Source organism: Phytophthora cinnamomi, assembly GCF_018691715.1.
Source record: "Phytophthora cinnamomi strain GKB4 chromosome Unknown Contig27, whole genome shotgun sequence".
Taxonomy (NCBI): Eukaryota; Oomycota; class Peronosporomycetes; order Peronosporales; family Peronosporaceae; genus Phytophthora; species Phytophthora cinnamomi.
The window spans coordinates 391,959-408,361 of NW_027150960.1; the positions used below are offsets into that span (position 1 = coordinate 391,959).

Sequence of the window (16,403 nt, forward strand, 5' to 3'; positions counted from 1 at the left end):
CGGTCGATGTGGTCTTATTACCCGTTGGCCCTGTGCACCACGATATTTAATCATGTGTCGCTTCAGTATTCGGTATTGCAATTGAGTCCACACACGGGTTTTGTCAATAGAAAGTCCCGAGTCACATTTGACCCATTGTTTTAGACCTCGATTTAGGCTTTGTCTTTCGATGTTTTGAGCAACTTCGTCTCAACTCAAACCTTCGCCAAGCAACTTCGCCGACTTCAACAAGACCGATACAAACGTCAAGTCAAAAGAATCTCAATTTCGATTATCAAGTCAAACGGGACCACGCGCACCGAGCAGAACAGAGCTGCTCTCCACTTCACTACTGCTTCTCGATGCTACTTCCTCCTGAACACAAACCACTCGCTCGACACGCCGCAGCCAACGCGGGGGACCGCCCCCACTCACACCACCAACAGCAACAGCAACAGCTTACTCGCAGTCCAGCACGATGCGACCAGCGAGCTTCCCAGCAGCCATGCGCTCGAACACGTCCGGCAGGTTCTCCAGCTTCTCGATCTTGTACGTGGTCGACACGTCGCCGGCCGCGGCCAGCTTCAGAGCCTCGATCGAGTCCTGGCGGTTGCCCACGTACGAGCCGATGATGCGGTGCGCGTTCAACACCGAGCCGAACACCTCAGCCGTGATGTACGTGTCCTTGGGAAGACCCACCAGCACCACCGCGCCGTGCGGACGCAGGAACGACAGAGCGTCCTTGTACGCCTCGCCGCCCGAAGCCACCACCACCGTCGCGTGCGCGCCACGGCCCTCCGTCGCGGCCAGCACCTTGTCGCGGACGTTGCCCTCCTTGAAGTCGATGAAGTCAGTGATGCCGTAAGACGCCACCAGTTTGCGCTTGTCCTCGCCGGAGTCGATGGCGATCACGCGGTAGCCCATGGCGCGCGCGTACTGGCACGCCAGGTGGCCCAGACCGCCACCGGCGCCAGGGATCACCACAGAGTCGCCGCACACACCACCGATCTCCTTCAGAGCCTTGTACACCGTCACGCCAGCACACAGGATCGGAGCCGCAGCGTGCATCGGCAGGTCCGTCGGGATCGGAGTCACGTGGTCAGCGTACGACACGCACCACTGCTGGAACGAGCCATCGACGGTGAAGCCGTGCAGGTCGGCGTCCACACAAGTCGACTCGTACCCCTTGCGGCAGTCCTCGCAGCCCAGGCACGAGTTCGCCAGCCACTTCACGCCCACCGGGTCGCCGATCTTCAGGTGCGTGTAGCTGTGGTCGCCGATGGCAGCGACGTAGCCGGCGCCTTCGTGGCCACCGACCAGCGGCAGCTTGTTGTCCAGCGGCCAGTCGCCCAGCCACACGTGCAGGTCCGTGTGGCACACGCCCGAGTACGCCAAGCGCACCAGCACCTCGCCAGGCTTGAGGTCCTTCTGCTGGGTCACCGGCCAGTCCTTGCGGACCTGCAGCGGCGCGTTGTTCTGCTCGAACACCACGGCCGTCTGCGTCTTCGGGATGTCGTAGTGCGACTGGGACTTGACCGAGAACGAGCGTGACTGGCAGCGAGGGCACGTGCAGCCCATCGGGTGCTGCACGCAGTTGCCGCAGCGGCACTGCACGTTGTGCGCGCCGACGATCGACTTGCCGGAGGTCTGCACCACGCGGCGAGCGGGCTGATTGAAGCGAGACACGATGCGCAGCATGATGGCGAGCTTGACAAAGGTTGCTGGAGAAGGCGCTTGGTTTGGTGGGGTGGGCAGTAGCCGGCAAAATGGGGAATGACCCTACCGGTTGCTGCGGACCAAGTGCGTGGCAGCGTGGCAGACGGTGGTCTAGGCAACCATGCTACGACACTTGCAGTATCTTGACGCTCACTTCAACGTGGACGACTTGCGTGTCGGCCGTCGTCGCCCACCGCCGGTCAAGCTGAAGCGTCTGGGTTGGGCCCAACTTCAATGCCACGCCAGCTCTTCCGGTCGTCAAGCAGCAAAGTGAGCCGGGAGCAAGTTCAACCACATTCGCTCGCGTCTGAGGATCAGGGGGTCTGTAAAACGCCGGTCATTATAAATCACGTCCAGGGACTGCTACGTGCTTGTTTAACGCCATCCGCTTCAAATTGGAATTGGCATCACTCGAAATGCAAGACAGCGGGAGTAAAAAACTCTTCAACGATGGTGCGGAATTAGGGGCTCCGGCAGTTGTTTTAGCTCGTTCGGCTGTTTGGCGGCAGCAGCGAAACGCAAGGCACACTTGGTGTTTGTATGGTGCGTGTCTTTGCATTTTGGGCGAATTAAGCTAGACACGCAGTGAAATCCAAAACGTCATCTTCTCCCTCCGCGAGCTGATAATTTGAAATCGTTGTACACAGTCATAGTTGTATTGATTAGATTTCCAATACTGAAATGAGAATCAAGTTGGGATATCCACTTTCGAAAACGATTCTAATACAAAGGGCTGTAACCAACGCACTTCAACTTACGGTACAACGAGCAGATCCAACGAATCCGCCAAAACGCTGACGGCGCTGATCGCCCGCCTATCCGGTCCAGGCCGGTTCCCAATGTATTGCTGCCGAGGATTGCCATCCAGTCGGTAGCGCGTTAACTGAGCCCAGCCAGGTCGCCGGTTCCGCTTGTTCATTCCCTCCGATAGCTCCCGCCAGCACCACGTTTGCTGGAAGCAATTGATGGCGATGCTGGGAGAATTTTGCTGTCACCGTACTGCTCGGGTCGATCACCTTCAAATCCTGCGAGAAGGAGCACCGGGTTTTGTCCACTGCGTCGTTTCTCGGGCAGTACGGCAAGAGAGGATACGCTTGGAGCGAAGAGATATCATCAGGCTGCTCTGGGTGCGGCAGGCAACACGACTCGGCTCGAAGTGACCAGAATAGAGCCGATGCGGTGGAGCATGGAGCAACAAGGTCTTGATATGTGTAAGCGCGACGATTATAGCCGTGAACTTGCTGGGTATGCAGCGCTAGGTCCGTGTCTTGTTCGCTGCCTTGGACGCTTGCTCGCTTGCTTGGCTGGGACTAGTCTACCACACTCGGCCGCGTAGCCGCGCAGCTCTCGAGTGGCAGCGGAGCGGTCTTTTCGCCGGTTCTGGTGCAAAGATAGCGGAGGCGGGCAATGATGTTCACCGTGAACGCTGCTTGGACACACGCGTATCATTAGCAACGGTTGCATGTACGTACGGCATGTGCTCGTGTTACAACTTGCATTTTTGCGTTGGTCCTGCCCACGATGGTTTCAGGCTATCTTCTTCGAAACGCTTAGGCAGCTGCATCTCACTTGGGGCCGTCCATTTGCGAACTTTGCCGCAAGCGGAGCCGCCATCACCCGCAGTAGCGCTGGCAGCTGGGCGCCGCACAAACTGAGCTGAGCAATAATGCCTTAAATGCCAGACTCGTCGCTCCAGCCTCGTCATTGACAGAACCGGTTACAGTATCACACGAATGCATCGACCATATCTGTAAGTTTAACAACCACAGCACCAGGCGTACCAGCTCGAGAAAACAAGTTTGCCGGTAGGAAGACCTTGTCCACGTTCGGTCTCGATCCGAACTGTGCCAGTTCGCAGTTACTGCCAAACGCGTTGGATCCGATAGCTTGAACTTGAAGCTTCTCCTGCCGAGTCCATCTGCCAGATGCAATTGCACTCCCCACGCACGACAGGCAGCTCTCTTCGCTCGGCATCCCACTCGGTAGTCTTCAGCATGCCCACAACCTCGCAGAATGCCTCCTAGCGCGAGATGACATCGCTAGCACCCTCCTTGCCCATAGCTTGCCTGTCCTGGTAATTCTAGCTCCACATCAGTAGATGAAGGCATGTTGGCGCTGAGCAACTTGAACTTCCGCCCTAGCCCTATCAAATCATCGCACGAGCCAATAGCAGCGTGCGATCTTCCACGCCCTTTGGGCAGTCGCCGATCCATTTCGCGCCACATGCGACTCGTGCTGTCCACGGGCGAAGTGGTTTTCTGCCTCTGCGTCGCCACCGTGGCGCTCTACGTGTCGCCGCTCTTCCTCGACAATGGCGCGGGCGCGTGGGAATTCCTCCTCATCTGGGACGACTCGGAAAACTTCGTGGAGAACGAGGTGATCCAGCGCGCCATGAGTCTGGAATCCCTCTACGCCATGTTCACCATGACCAGGATCAACGTGTACGAGCCGTTCGGGTGGCTGCTCAAGGCGGCCCAAGTGCAGACCGTCGGCCTCGACTCGTGGAGCATCCGGGTCGTGTCAGTCGCGTTGCATTTCGGGGCTGCGACGGTGCTGGCTCGAGCTGCGGCGACGCTGCTCGATGTCATGGCGATTCTCTCGGATATCAAGTCGACGGCTAAAGGGGACGGAAGATCACGAGACCTAAGAGAGAGCAGGAACTGGCTCGGCTGCTTCATCAGCGCCGTGGTGTTCGCGATCCACCCGGTACACGTGGAGGTCGTGGGATGGCCATCTGCGCAGCCGTATACCCTGTGCGCACTGTTCAGCAACCTCGCGCTCTACGTGTACGTGCGAGCGATGTATTGGAAGCTGCGCGAGGCTTCTGGTGCCAACGAGTCTGTGAAGAAAATACTGGTGGCCAGCATTTTCAGTGGATATGGGCGTGGTGATCTGCTGTGTTGTGGTGAGTACTGTTGTTCGTGACGATCTTTCACTTTTGGTTGTAACTAACATTCGAATGGTGTGGGTAGTATTTTATCTCAGTGCATTGCTGTCAAAGAGTGCGTGTATCCTTCTGCCGGTCGGATTCTTTTTGGTCGACGTCCTGGTGTATGTGACTTTGGAGCCCCATCTACACATGCCGAATGGAAGGCAATGTTGGCTGTACGTCGTTGGGAAACTCCCTGTGATCGTTACCCTCATCACGTTCCTCGCCGTCATGCTGGTCTCGAATTACGACGGAATGCATCGCGATACAGACGTGCTGTCCTTGACACTTTACGAGCGAGTGGTCAAGTCGCTTTCGACGCCAATTTGGGTCTTACGGCAGATCATGTGGCCCACGAAGCTTCGCCCGCACTATCAGCTTCGACCAGGAGAACTGAGCATTGCCAACCCAGACTACTTGCTTACACTGGTAGGGTTGGCATCGCTAACACTTTTCACTCTCTGGCTGTTCCAACATCGGCAAGCACCGCAGCATTTCCTCGCACTTGTTTACTTTGTCGTCATGCTACTGCCCGTTTCGGGGCTTATCCAACACGGGATGGTCTCAGTCGGATGTGATCGATACGCTTACTTGTGTAGCATCGTTGCTGTGCCCTATGGCGGTTTTGTGTTGGCACGTTGGTTTGCGAGAAGTAGTGCCAAAGTGGTGGAAGACAAAGGGCATGAGCGTGCTCAGGCTGAGCCTCGGCAGCGAAGCGATCATCGTCGAACCCAACACCAAAATAACGTAGGCGTGGGGGCTGGTCTTGTGCTTGTTGGTATTCTGCTCTCGATTTCGACAAATATGATGGGGCATTGGCGAAACGAGGACGTCCTCTTGGAGTATTCGCTTCGGTACGAGCTGCTTCATTGCGTGGCATTTGACGTATTCGTTGAGCTTACACTCTGGCGTGCGTGAATAGGTTGGACCCAACGGACTGGAGGATCTTAGATCAACGAGCTACCTACCTCATCACCTCTGGACGGTGCTCGCGTCAAGATGACGAGTGCCGGCAGATCTGGGAATTGGCTTATTATTTTACTCCCATGGGGACACTCAAATCGAGTCTCCAGCGTCTCAAGCTACTGGTTTGGTTAGACGAGGTGGACCGAGCATGCGACGACTACATGAGGTTGCTGGAGCTTCATCCGTACAGCTGCCACGTTCACAACAATGCTGGTGTGTGTCTACTCCGAAGCGGGGAATTAGGTGAAGCTCGGCGAGAGTTTGAGCGAGCACTTCAAACGCCAGGCTACGAGTACGTTTATGACACACCCGAGAGAAATTTGAAGCGCTTAGACAAATGGGAGGCAGCCCAGGAAGGCGAGCGGACTCGGGGCGAGGAGGATTTTGTCGCGGTGTTCCAAATGATGTACTAGCACGGAGTTTATCGGAACTCCATAAGTCAACACAACCATTTTGCTCATACCTGGTGCTAAGAATTATAGCCTAAAATTTTGGCTGCACACGCTTACTCCTAGTAGTAATCTTCTTCGTGATACTGCTCCTCTTCCTCGTCCGGGTAATCCCGGCCATCTTCTTCATCCTGGTGAGCGTCTTCGAAATTGTGGCGCTCATCAACTTCTTCATCATAAAATTGATGCACGCGCCGGAACTCCGAGTCGCTGCCACCGTCCTCGTCGACATCTTCCTCGTTATGCCCATGTAAGGAATTGGCAGCCACGATTGAGCGCTCAAATTGCTCCTGTTCTTCGTCACTTTCGCCTTCGTCCACGATTCGAACTTGTCTGTCTCGCCCTCGGGCTCGCTTTCGAGGTCGCTCAGGAACCTCATCTTCCCTACCGGGAGAATACGCTACTTCTGGCTGGGGTGGTTTCTCTTCATCATCCGATTCATCCTCCTGGAACCACTGGGATCGGCTCACTTTTCTAGTGGGCTTTCGAGCTATTGTTTCGTCTTCACCTTCGTCCTCCCCCCTCGTAGGTCCATGTCCACCATTATCTTCCTGGTACCCCACATCGTTTTGATCGTGCTGATCTTCGTCGCCATCACTAACGTCTTCCTTTTGCTCTTCTTCTCCCCCAAGTGGTGCTTCTTCATCTTCGTCTTCACTATCAACAATATGGTTCGCATTTCGTCGACGTGGTCGAGTAAACTCGTGAAACTCATGGTGTTCCTCCTCCTCTTTACTTTCTTCTTCAGCTTCGGCTCCATCTTGTTCTTCGTGGTCGCCCTCTCCATCCGAAGAAAACGCTGATTCAACTACAACTCGAACATTGCGTCTGGGCTGCACTTCTTCCTCGTGCTCCTCGTCCTCTTCGTTTTCATTTACATCCTCCGTCTCATCAGGTTCCTGCTCACCGCCCTCATCAGAAAACTCCTCTTCTTGGTTTTGCTCGACGAATTGAACATCTCGCTCTGTTCGTCGGCCTGTACGTTGCTGTCGTCTTGCACGACGCTGCTCTCTCTCCTCATCTGCAGCTTCGTCATCACTATGGTACTCCCAGTGGCCCTCTTCATCGTCAGAAAAGCGGCCAACAGGCTCCTCGTTGTGCGCTTCGCCATTTATATCATCAACAATGAACGAGTCGTCTGATTCATCCCCTTCATCGTCATAGTCGTCCTCGTTGTCGCTGTCATGGTTGCGCCTACGATTGCGGCTATTAGCATCTCTTGCCTCGTCGTTGATGAGACTGACATAATCGGCGACGGGGGTGTCCGAAACCTCATGCGGCTCGCGCAGACGGGTAGTAATGCTCAGTTTAAGGCCATACAAATCGTCCGAAAAGCGGAAAGTGTACACACCTAGCGCACACAGACCCAACGTGTCAAGACATGCGGTTATAGTTGGAGGGAGATCATAAGCAGCAAAGGAGAGTTCTCGTACCGCCTGGAACATCGAGGCGCAAGCCGGGGAAAGTCACAACTCCACCTTGGGCACCACGAGTTCGTTCCATCACGCAATTGCCCTACACGTTGTCAGAGCAAGCATCATAAGCATGAGTAATTTTAATATAACGGTGCAGCTTTACGCACCCCTTCGTCGCAAACGCGGAGGCTGATTTCGTTGTAATATGAGCTGCAAACAAAGCCATCGTCATCCCCATCTTCATTCATGAAAAACGGCATCCCGTCCGCTATTTCCTCGTCCTCCTCCATCTTGATCACATTCACGGAACACTCCTGGTGTTCGTTGTACAGCTCAAAAATGCTGGGAAACTCCACAATAGCTATCCCGACGCGCATATTCACATATCCGTCCTCATTTTCATCATTTGTGTCCAGCACAATATTCCGCGAAACGTGCAAGTTACCATCTTCAGTATCCTCGACTTTCAGCACGGGGTACTCGTCATGTCCTTCGTGATCCTCCTCCCACCTACCAGACGATCTTGCGTCTTCCTCGTCATGGTCGCCATGATACCTGGCAGCCTGCTCATTCAGATTAAATACTTTCCACTTGGCATCTAGTTGGTCCAGTTTGTGGGTGAAATCCTCTTCCTCCTCTTGTTGGTACGAGGAAATTCTCTCAGCAACCGACGGGATGAGGAGCTGAAACACAAGAAGCAAAGTGCAGTGAGCTCGTGCGTTACGCCATTCCAGTGCCCACCTCGTGACAACAGAGCACCACGTACTTGCACCAAATTCCACAGCGTGACGTTGATCGGAAACAGCGCTGCCAGCGAAGCCTTGGCCGCGAACGGCTGCAAGATTTCGACCCGGCAGATCGGGCACTGCGCCTCCTCCATGGAGCGCGTCAAGAACGAGTCCATCAGGCACACGCGGCTGGCAAAGGCGGCAGTTAGACGCTGTAGACACCAACCCCAAGCAACCGGGAACATGAATCATCGTCAACATACCAGAACGAGTGGCCGCAGACTGCCGACACCGGCTGCTCTCAGCACCAACAACACACGCCACACACCGCTGCGTTACAATTGCCGCTCCAACCTGCAACTGGCCACTGCCACTACCGGTACCGCACCTTGAACATGGCGTACTGGCAGATGATGCACTGGAGCTCCGCCTCCAGCGTCGCCGGCGTCACGAAGCCATTGGCTGCCATCAGCGCGTTCGTGTTGGCGCTCGACCGACCGCCGCTGCTAGCGGGGGCAGACGTCTCCAGCACCACAACGTCCGCGTCTTCTTCTTCCTCCTCCTCCTCCTTCTCCTCGTTGTTCTCCTCCTTCTGGCGGCCGTTGGATCCCTCCACGCTGCCCACGAACTGCACTTCGTCGTCCTCGCTCTCCTCCTGCTTCTGCTCGTGCCCGTCCAGCTCCACGACCTCCTGCTCTTCCTCCTCTTCTTCCTGTTGTTCTCCTCCTTCGTGGCCCAGAGCCTCCTCCTCCTCCTCGTGGCTGCCGCCGCGCTCCCTCGTCACGTCCACCACGTCGTCGTCCATCAATTCGCCCTTTCAGCTTCAAAAATACCAATTGGCGCCAAATTTAACAGTTCGATTCCACGATGTATGCTAAACGGAAAGTTACAGTAGGAAAGTGTACATTTACATTTTGGGGGATGTTGAAGTGCGTGGCATCGCTGCCGTTGACGATGCGCAAAGCACTTCAACTTGTCTGGCTGATAGACTGCACTACTGGAACTTAAGCACTTGCTACAGCTGCGGGCTGGCCGGGTGGCTCTCGAGCGACTCGATGGCGTAGCGGATGAGGTAGACCCAGCTGTCCACCTCCTCGTCGCTCTCGACGCCGATGACGAAGGAGCGGCGCTGGTCCTTGAACAGTTTGCCCTTCTTGGTCCACTCGGACACCTCGACCTGGAAGCAGTTGACCTTCGCGGCCACCTCCGGGTCGCACGCGCTGACCTTGGCACCTTTGAGCGACAGGATCGTGCCGTGTCTCGGCCCTTGCTGCAGCGGCGCGGACTCGTCGGTGGGGTCGCCTTCGTCGTACTGCAGCAGCAGGCGGGCGTTCTGCAGCACGGCGTAGCGGGTCTTCCACTGCCGAGCGTTCTTGAGGCCCTTGAGCTTCAGGTGCGAGAACATGCTGCAGTACTTCTTGACCAGCACGCGACCAGCTTTCAGGCGCTTGAACGTCGGGCGCGCGTAAAACGTGTTGGTCGACTGGAACACCGAGACGGCGGAGGCATTGTTAGGGCTAACCACCGGTGACACTTCGTCCTCGAACTCGCTCTCGTGCAACTGCTGCGTCGCGGAAGACTCGGGCGATGAATTCGACAACACAGTCATTGTGTTACTGGAGGGGATACCGTCGTGGGATCGATCGACGCCGACAGTCTCGACGCCTGAGTTCGAATTGCGGCGCACCAGCACACGCTGCCATCTCGTGTCGCTGACCACGGGAGATCGCGAGTTACCCATGCCCGCTCCGGTTGGGGTGAGAGTTCGTCCGACGAACCCACTACCATCAACAGGCGAAATCGACACATTCAACTGGGGGCGACCGAGACTCTCGCTGGCCTTGGAGAAGAACTTGTGTCGACATTCCTTCTGCTGCTGCTCGCGGAAGTCGGCGATGCGCGAGTTGAGCTTGTCCAACTGGCCTCGCAGCATTTGCTCCCGGATGACACCGCACATGAAGCCGTGGTTGAACTCGAACTTGACCTTCAAGTGGCTACTTGGTGGCGCTGTTTGACTTGTGAGGATTGCCCCAGTAGCCCCCGAAGACTGGTTAGATGTCGCGGGCACACCTCCAATAAAGGTGTCAATTCGGCGGATCATTGCCAACTGCTCCAGGTCCTCAAGGTCTTGAGCGAATCGTGAAAGGTGTACCTCGGTAGGGCATGTGCCGCGGAGCGTCTCTTTGTCAAACACGGGTCCAATGGCGCTGGCTGTCTTCATGAGCATACGCTGTGAGACTGTTAGCTGATCAAGCATGGTGGTTAGCACGCTTTTCACAGTTCGTGGTGGTCGTAGCGCGATGCGGTTTGTTAGAATAGGAGGGCCAGACACAGGAGGGGAGGTTGATAACGATACTGCTTGGTCACCAGCACTTCCAGATTGGTGGAATATGGATCGAAAACGTCCTTTAGAACGCGTTTTCTTGTCATTGAGAACGCCAACAACAGCTCCATTTGCATGGGACGAACCGCTGGGCCGACGGGACGATGCGAGATTGTAGCACGTGCGGCAGTGGCGGACAGGTTCGTTGGACTTGCCCGGAAGCTTGACCTGGCACGCCTTCGGAGTGCATTCCGCGCAAAAGATGTATCCACAGCACTTGCAACGATGCTTCGTTTTCTTCACAGCTTCTTCTTCCCTGCACTGATTCGCTTCTTTATCCTTGTCTTTTTTGAAGCTGACATGACAAGCGAAGCAAAACTGCGCCTTCGACTTGTCACCCCTAGGTTCTTGTACGTGCAGCTCGCATTTGCGGGCACCTCTCTTTTCATCCACTTGGATCACTTGTTGCTCCAGCATCTCTGCGATGATTTCGTGCAGAAAGAGTGGGTTTCCCTGTGACCTAGACACGAGAATCGCCAATAGGTTGCTCGGAATCGCAGGAACTTTCAGGATCTGCCGTGAAAGCACCTCGATGTCATCGCTGCTGAATGTTTCAAGAGATGTGTGCATCGACGACTTCATACGCTTCAGTAGACGCAACTGCTTTCGGAACGAAGAACTCTCGGTATACTCGCCCAGCGCCAAGCTTGGCGGTCGCGTGCCGACGACGACCAAACAATTGGTGAAATACTTCGCGATGATAGCGACCAAAGTCCACGACTTTTCATCCATGTACATGGCGCTGTCGAGACAGAACACTGTGGCACGCTCACGCGACATGGCGTACAGGGCACACAGCAAAAGAATGCCGCTGAGATCAAGATCTACTGGCCTCCATTCACTATCTTCATCTTGCCCGTCGATCACCTCAATTGTAGTGCTCGCACAAGTTGAATCACCCATAGATGCTCGGGCCTCCTCCTTCTGAGCCAGATCCATTTCGAGCAAGCCGAGAAACCACGACGCAATCTCCTCTTCTTTCACATTTAAAGTCCTGTCGGGGCTCTCAGCAAAGGCATATCCACAAGCGCGCATTTCTTCTTCGTTTTGTCTTTGATTCTCTTCGCTCACTTCCTCCTCGCTCTGGTTGGTATATTCAGTGCTTGCAGGTTCACAGTTGTTGTCATCACCAGGGACGATGGTGGTCCAGAGACCTTCAGCTGCATTGTTGGTACCAGGGTAAGCATCGAAATCTGTGTCCAATATCGTATTCAGCAGAGGTGCGTATCGAACCAGCGTCGTATTGGGGGCAGCACCCTCGCAAATTTTCTGCCTCACAAATTGTGCCACGCACTTACGCCGTTCCGTTTCAGCTATCCTGCTTGGCGCCTGAACAACCGGACATGAATTTGCTGTATTCACTACGTCCGGAGAAGGAGGAGGTGCGGGCTCGACGTTGTGGTGGACGTTGCTCCCCAATGCTTCCCTCGCGCCTCTGGTAATAAGCTCAGACCAAATCGCGTACGGCTTCTTGGTCGCAAACGGACTGGCTGTTCCAACCAGGACCTGGTAATCTCCAGCTTCGGGGCTTGCAAGGGCCGATCGAAGTAGTACAGTTTTCCCAACACCAATGTCACCCTCGAGAATAAAGGTCCCGCCAGGAGCAAACGCATTAAGATGTGAGCACTTGTCCAGAAGTGCTGCTCGAACTTCCACGAAGCTTTCACTCTCAACAAGTTCTTCAGCTGGTAGACGCTGGCGATCAGCACGCAACGACAACCTTCGCTGAGCGTCACGCACCTGTACACGATGCATGTTCTCCATCAAATTTTGCATCGGCGTAGCACGGCTTACAACAGACAGCGCATTAGCTCGCCCGGCTCGCCCCATAATCCCTGCCACAGGTCTTACAGAATTGAACTTGGTCTTTCGCGAGGATTGCTCGATAGCAGACGATAAGTGGTAGTCCAACAGGATAGACATTCGTGGATACGGTCGGTGAATCTTGATGCTTTCGTTCTTGCCCTTGACCATAATCTCCGGGCGCTTCTCAAAATGGAGCACGTCGTGTGTGTAGATCTTTGTCGGGGCATCCGTAATCACACCACCACCCTCTGATTTTGCGCGCTGCATGAGGCGGGCCGAAAGGTTTACAATATCGCCCAGCACAGTATACTCTCGCCGATTTCCTTGGTGACCCACTACTCCACACAAAGCTGTTCCCGTCGTGATACCGACCGAAGCCTTGAGTCCAGTGTTGCCAAGAGCGGCACAAATGGCAAGAGAAGCCAAGATTCCTCGAATGGGGTCGTTCTCGTGTGTCACTGGGGGAAGCCCGAACGCGGCAATGACGGTGCTTCCTTTATCGTCCACAAGGAACTTGTTGATTGTGCCTTCATAGTCATACACGCACTTTTGCACGTTGGCAAATGCGTCATGCAGTCGCTGCAACTCCTTAGCGCCGAGCATTCGAGTTAAATCTTGTTCACTGATTGTAGCAAGCAACAACAATGAGTGAGTGAGCCTTCATGGAAACGACAATTTGCAACAACAAAAAGGCGTACCTGAAGCCGAGGTTGATAAATAAAACAGTGACGTCCCGGAGCTCGGAGCCCCAGAACTCGTCGTGCGCATCCAAGTAGGGCCACACAGCCCGAGATACGTATTGCTTCATGCGCGTGTGGAGAAGTGCGTCATGGCGCGTGAACGATGGTCGCCGCGAACAGATCTTGATCGGCTTGTTGACGCTTGTGACCTTGTAGAACCCGCTAGCATGGGCATTATCACCGCCGTGGCCTTGAGCAGGCGCGCCATCGAAAAACTCACTAACACGCTTCCAACACTCACTGGAGCAAATAACATCGCCGGCCTCGGCCTCGTGCTCTGCACTGAAGGCCTGCTCCAATGCGGGGCCCACCGCAACGTACTCAATGCGAGTGGTAGCTCCGTCGCTCTCGCCGCCAAGGTGGGCGATCGTGGCCTCGCCAATGCCCACTCCCACCTTGACACTCAGCACGACGCCACGGGCCAGCTCTGCCTCGTGCAGGTGTGACTGAATGCGCAGCGCACATTGCAGCGCGCGACGCAGCAAACTGTCCATGGTGTCCTCCTTGCTCTCGGGCCAGAAGATGAGCATGGCGTCCCCTGCGAACTTGAACACGTCTCCGCCTGCGCTGGACACGAGCCGCACCAGCTGCTCGAAGTACGAGTTCAGGTGCTTGGCCAGGTCCTCCGCGCCCACGGGGCCGCGCGCGGCCAGCGACTCGGTCATGGCCGTGAAGCCCGACACGTCCGCGAACATGCTGACCACCGTCGTCCGGTGGGTCGTGGGCATGGGCAGCGGCTGCTGCAGGTCCTGCCGCTCGAGGTGCCGCCTCACCACGGCCGGCAGGTACGCCGTGAGGCGCATGTCCAGCTCCTTGCGCAGCATACCCGAGCTCGCGCGGTCGCGTGCGGCCCTGTGCTGCTGCTCGCTCTGATACTCCACCATCGCGCTGGAAGATCGATCTGTGTGTGTGTGTGCGTGCTCGCCGTTAAAAATATCGGCCTTTCTCTTCTTTCTCCTTTCTCTTTCGCTTGCTCGCTGCACTGCACTGCGCTGCACTGCACTGCGCTGAGCTCTTCTCGCTGCAGGCGGGTGGCGTGTGCGCGTTCCGCCTCCAAATAGCAAGTGACGTTACGTGGAAACGGCGGCCGGTTGAAGTGATCATCACTCCTCGCGCCGCAGCGTAGTGGCCGGTTGGGCTTCCATGGAAGCGAGCTGTCGCGAGGCTGTGGCTCTTGGCTCTATCTACGACGACTCTGATAACGCGGGGCTGGGATCCGCTGCGACGGCGCGACGGTCAGCGCGCCGCTGGCATTTCGACGTGCGTGCAATCGTTTAGAACTTCAAGGAGTCGGACCTAGTTGAAGCTGCATCGCGTTTCGGAGGTCGCTGCGACGTGTGCGCACTTGGGAATTTGGTTGTTAACCCTTCAGAAATGATGATAAATCGATACAGAAGGGTATCAGCGCGGCGGAGGGCAAGAGTTCGGACCGGAAAAGATCCACTGGCTACCTGGAGTTCAGCCCAGCCATTCATACAATGCGGCACCAATGCATCAAGGTCAAACCACCACCACGGAGCCCCCTCGGCTGGTCTGCCGGCGTCTCAGGTCGCGTGGTTGCACGGCGGAACGGCGGAACGGCGATCGGCAACAACACCCGCCAGACTGCAGCTCCGTCCGAGGCCGGAGCCACAACCTGGACTCCAGAGCACCGCCCCACTGGTGCGAAATGCTCCGTTGTTCGATATAAAGTTGGCTGCTGCTTTTCGCGTACAGATGCGTGGCGTGGCGTCGTAGGTCACTCGCGCGTGTGCAGACTGGGAATGTTCTCGCCCTTGGCCTGTATCACTTTCATGGAAACCTGGCCCTTGCCACGTACTTGCATGGGGCTGTGGCTGCAGTGCCAGCCGCAGCGTCTCTTACGAAGGGAGCAACTCAACTCCGCCCACATCAGGGCTGCGGATGCTGTCTCGAGTGCTCAACACCTGCAAGCAGAGGGCGACTGCAACGCGGGACGAGTTGAACCCCCATTGATGATCCAGGGTTAAGTAGGTACTGTAATTCTTCGGTTAAGGTCACGCGTGACGCCATGCGGCGATCTCGTCCTTGGTCTGCTGTGAGGTCCCGACATGCTCGTGCTCGTAGCCGAAGCGCAGGCGACAGCCTTCCACGCCGCAGTCGAAGCCCTCGCGCTCCATTTCATCCTCTTGATCCGCAGCCTGCTTGCTGCTCGCTTTACTCCGCGAGTTCTGCGAAGCTTGACGCTCACTGGTCAGCACGCTGCACTTGGCGAGCCACGGCAGGAAGCGGGCTTCCCAGAGCACCTCGATCTCCGTGACCAGCGCCGTTGGGTCCAGCACGATGGAATCCACTCGCTCGCCACGGCGGAACGCCGCCAGCGACGGCACCGAAGGCAGCCGCAGCTGCCGCAGCGCGTCGTCATCGCGCGCCGCCAGCACTACGTAGAACTTTGAACCCAGGAAGCGCTGCGCCACGGAGGCCATCTCCCCGCGCATGGCACGCAAGAACCCTGGCGACTCGGCTGCGGGGCTGTCCACCACGAGCGCCACGCGGGGCACCTCCGGTTCGCTTTGCAGCTCCTGCACGAGCTGCGGCAGCGCCGCGTCCAGCACGACTCCGTACCCTTCGGCCGCGTCCTGCGCCGCCCTGTGCAGCTGCTGCTCGAGCTGCTTGCGCCGCGCCGCCAGCATCGCCTGCACGCCGAACTCGTCGTCGCTGTCGTCGAACTCGTCGTCGGAGTCCGACTCCGAGTCGGAGACTTGCGGCGGCGGAACTTGAGGCGCGACCACCGAGCTCTGCTGCGTGGCGGGCCCAGCGCCCGACGGGGGCGGCTGGAACAGCTGCTGGCGCATCCGCACGGCGCCCGAGGTGCGGTCGTGCGCCGTCAGCACGGCCTTGAGCTGCATGGCCTTCTTGTACTCGTGCTCGTCGCGCTCGCAGCACGAGGCCAGCGTCGGGTCGAACGCCAGGTCCAGCTCGTCCAGCTCATCTTCATGGTCCTCCCCCGGGTGCGCGTGGTCGTGCGCGTGGCCGCACGCCGCGTGCTGCGCCGGCGCTGCCATCCCTTCCGCGATCAATCAATTACTGGGAAATGGCTTCATGTCTTGAGTTGCCAAGCTTGTGACGCACGCCACGCGCAACTTAGCGCCAGTACACTCAATAAAATGCGAAAAGGCACTGGGAAGAATACAGTCTGAAGCACATTACATCATTGACCGACAAATTTACTTCTAGAATCTTCGCAAAATAAGTGTACAATCGCGTAGTAGTTCGGAGCGCTTTATTCTCCATGCGGCGCGGCGATTGGCCCAGCGAAAGAACCCGGATTGGC

The 16,403-nt window shown here is 56.6% G+C and overlaps 6 protein-coding genes across 6 annotated transcripts; 1 reads left to right on the forward strand and 5 right to left on the reverse strand.

The window, feature by feature from the left end:
* Positions 1-438: 438 nt before the first annotated feature.
* Positions 439-1,677, reverse strand: IUM83_03925 (zinc-dependent alcohol dehydrogenase; the record flags this gene model as incomplete). The annotated part of the gene is made up of 1 exon (XM_067927958.1): positions 439-1,677. One exon carries the CDS (start codon positions 1,675-1,677, stop codon positions 439-441), a length of 1,239 nt encoding a protein of 412 aa, XP_067793889.1.
* Positions 1,678-3,918: 2,241 nt separating this feature from the next.
* Positions 3,919-6,003, forward strand: IUM83_03926 (Tetratricopeptide-like helical; the record flags this gene model as incomplete). Its single annotated transcript, XM_067927959.1, has 4 exons — positions 3,919-4,600; positions 4,668-4,697; positions 5,376-5,478; positions 5,547-6,003. The coding sequence occupies 4 exons, from the start codon at positions 3,919-3,921 to the stop codon at positions 6,001-6,003; spliced, it is 1,272 nt and encodes a 423-aa protein (XP_067793890.1).
* Positions 6,004-6,101: 98 nt separating this feature from the next.
* On the reverse strand, positions 6,102-8,987 carry IUM83_03927 (putative E3 ubiquitin ligase; the record flags this gene model as incomplete). Its single annotated transcript, XM_067927960.1, has 6 exons — positions 6,102-7,390; positions 7,473-7,554; positions 7,622-8,137; positions 8,221-8,371; positions 8,446-8,477; positions 8,571-8,987. 6 exons carry the CDS (start codon positions 8,985-8,987, stop codon positions 6,102-6,104), a joined length of 2,487 nt encoding a protein of 828 aa, XP_067793891.1.
* Positions 8,988-9,197: 210 nt separating this feature from the next.
* On the reverse strand, positions 9,198-10,409 carry IUM83_03928 (Adenylate cyclase; the record flags this gene model as incomplete). The annotated part of the gene is made up of 1 exon (XM_067927961.1): positions 9,198-10,409. The coding sequence occupies one exon, from the start codon at positions 10,407-10,409 to the stop codon at positions 9,198-9,200; it is 1,212 nt and encodes a 403-aa protein (XP_067793977.1).
* A 1,888-nt stretch (positions 10,410-12,297) lies between these two features.
* IUM83_03929 (adenylate cyclase) lies at positions 12,298-13,995 on the reverse strand (the record flags this gene model as incomplete). Its single annotated transcript, XM_067927962.1, has 3 exons — positions 12,298-12,354; positions 12,417-12,993; positions 13,070-13,995. 3 exons carry the CDS (start codon positions 13,993-13,995, stop codon positions 12,298-12,300), a joined length of 1,560 nt encoding a protein of 519 aa, XP_067793978.1.
* Positions 13,996-15,126: 1,131 nt separating this feature from the next.
* Positions 15,127-16,134, reverse strand: IUM83_03930 (Thioredoxin-like fold; the record flags this gene model as incomplete). The annotated part of the gene is made up of 1 exon (XM_067927963.1): positions 15,127-16,134. The coding sequence occupies one exon, from the start codon at positions 16,132-16,134 to the stop codon at positions 15,127-15,129; it is 1,008 nt and encodes a 335-aa protein (XP_067793936.1).
* Positions 16,135-16,403: the final 269 nt, after the last annotated feature.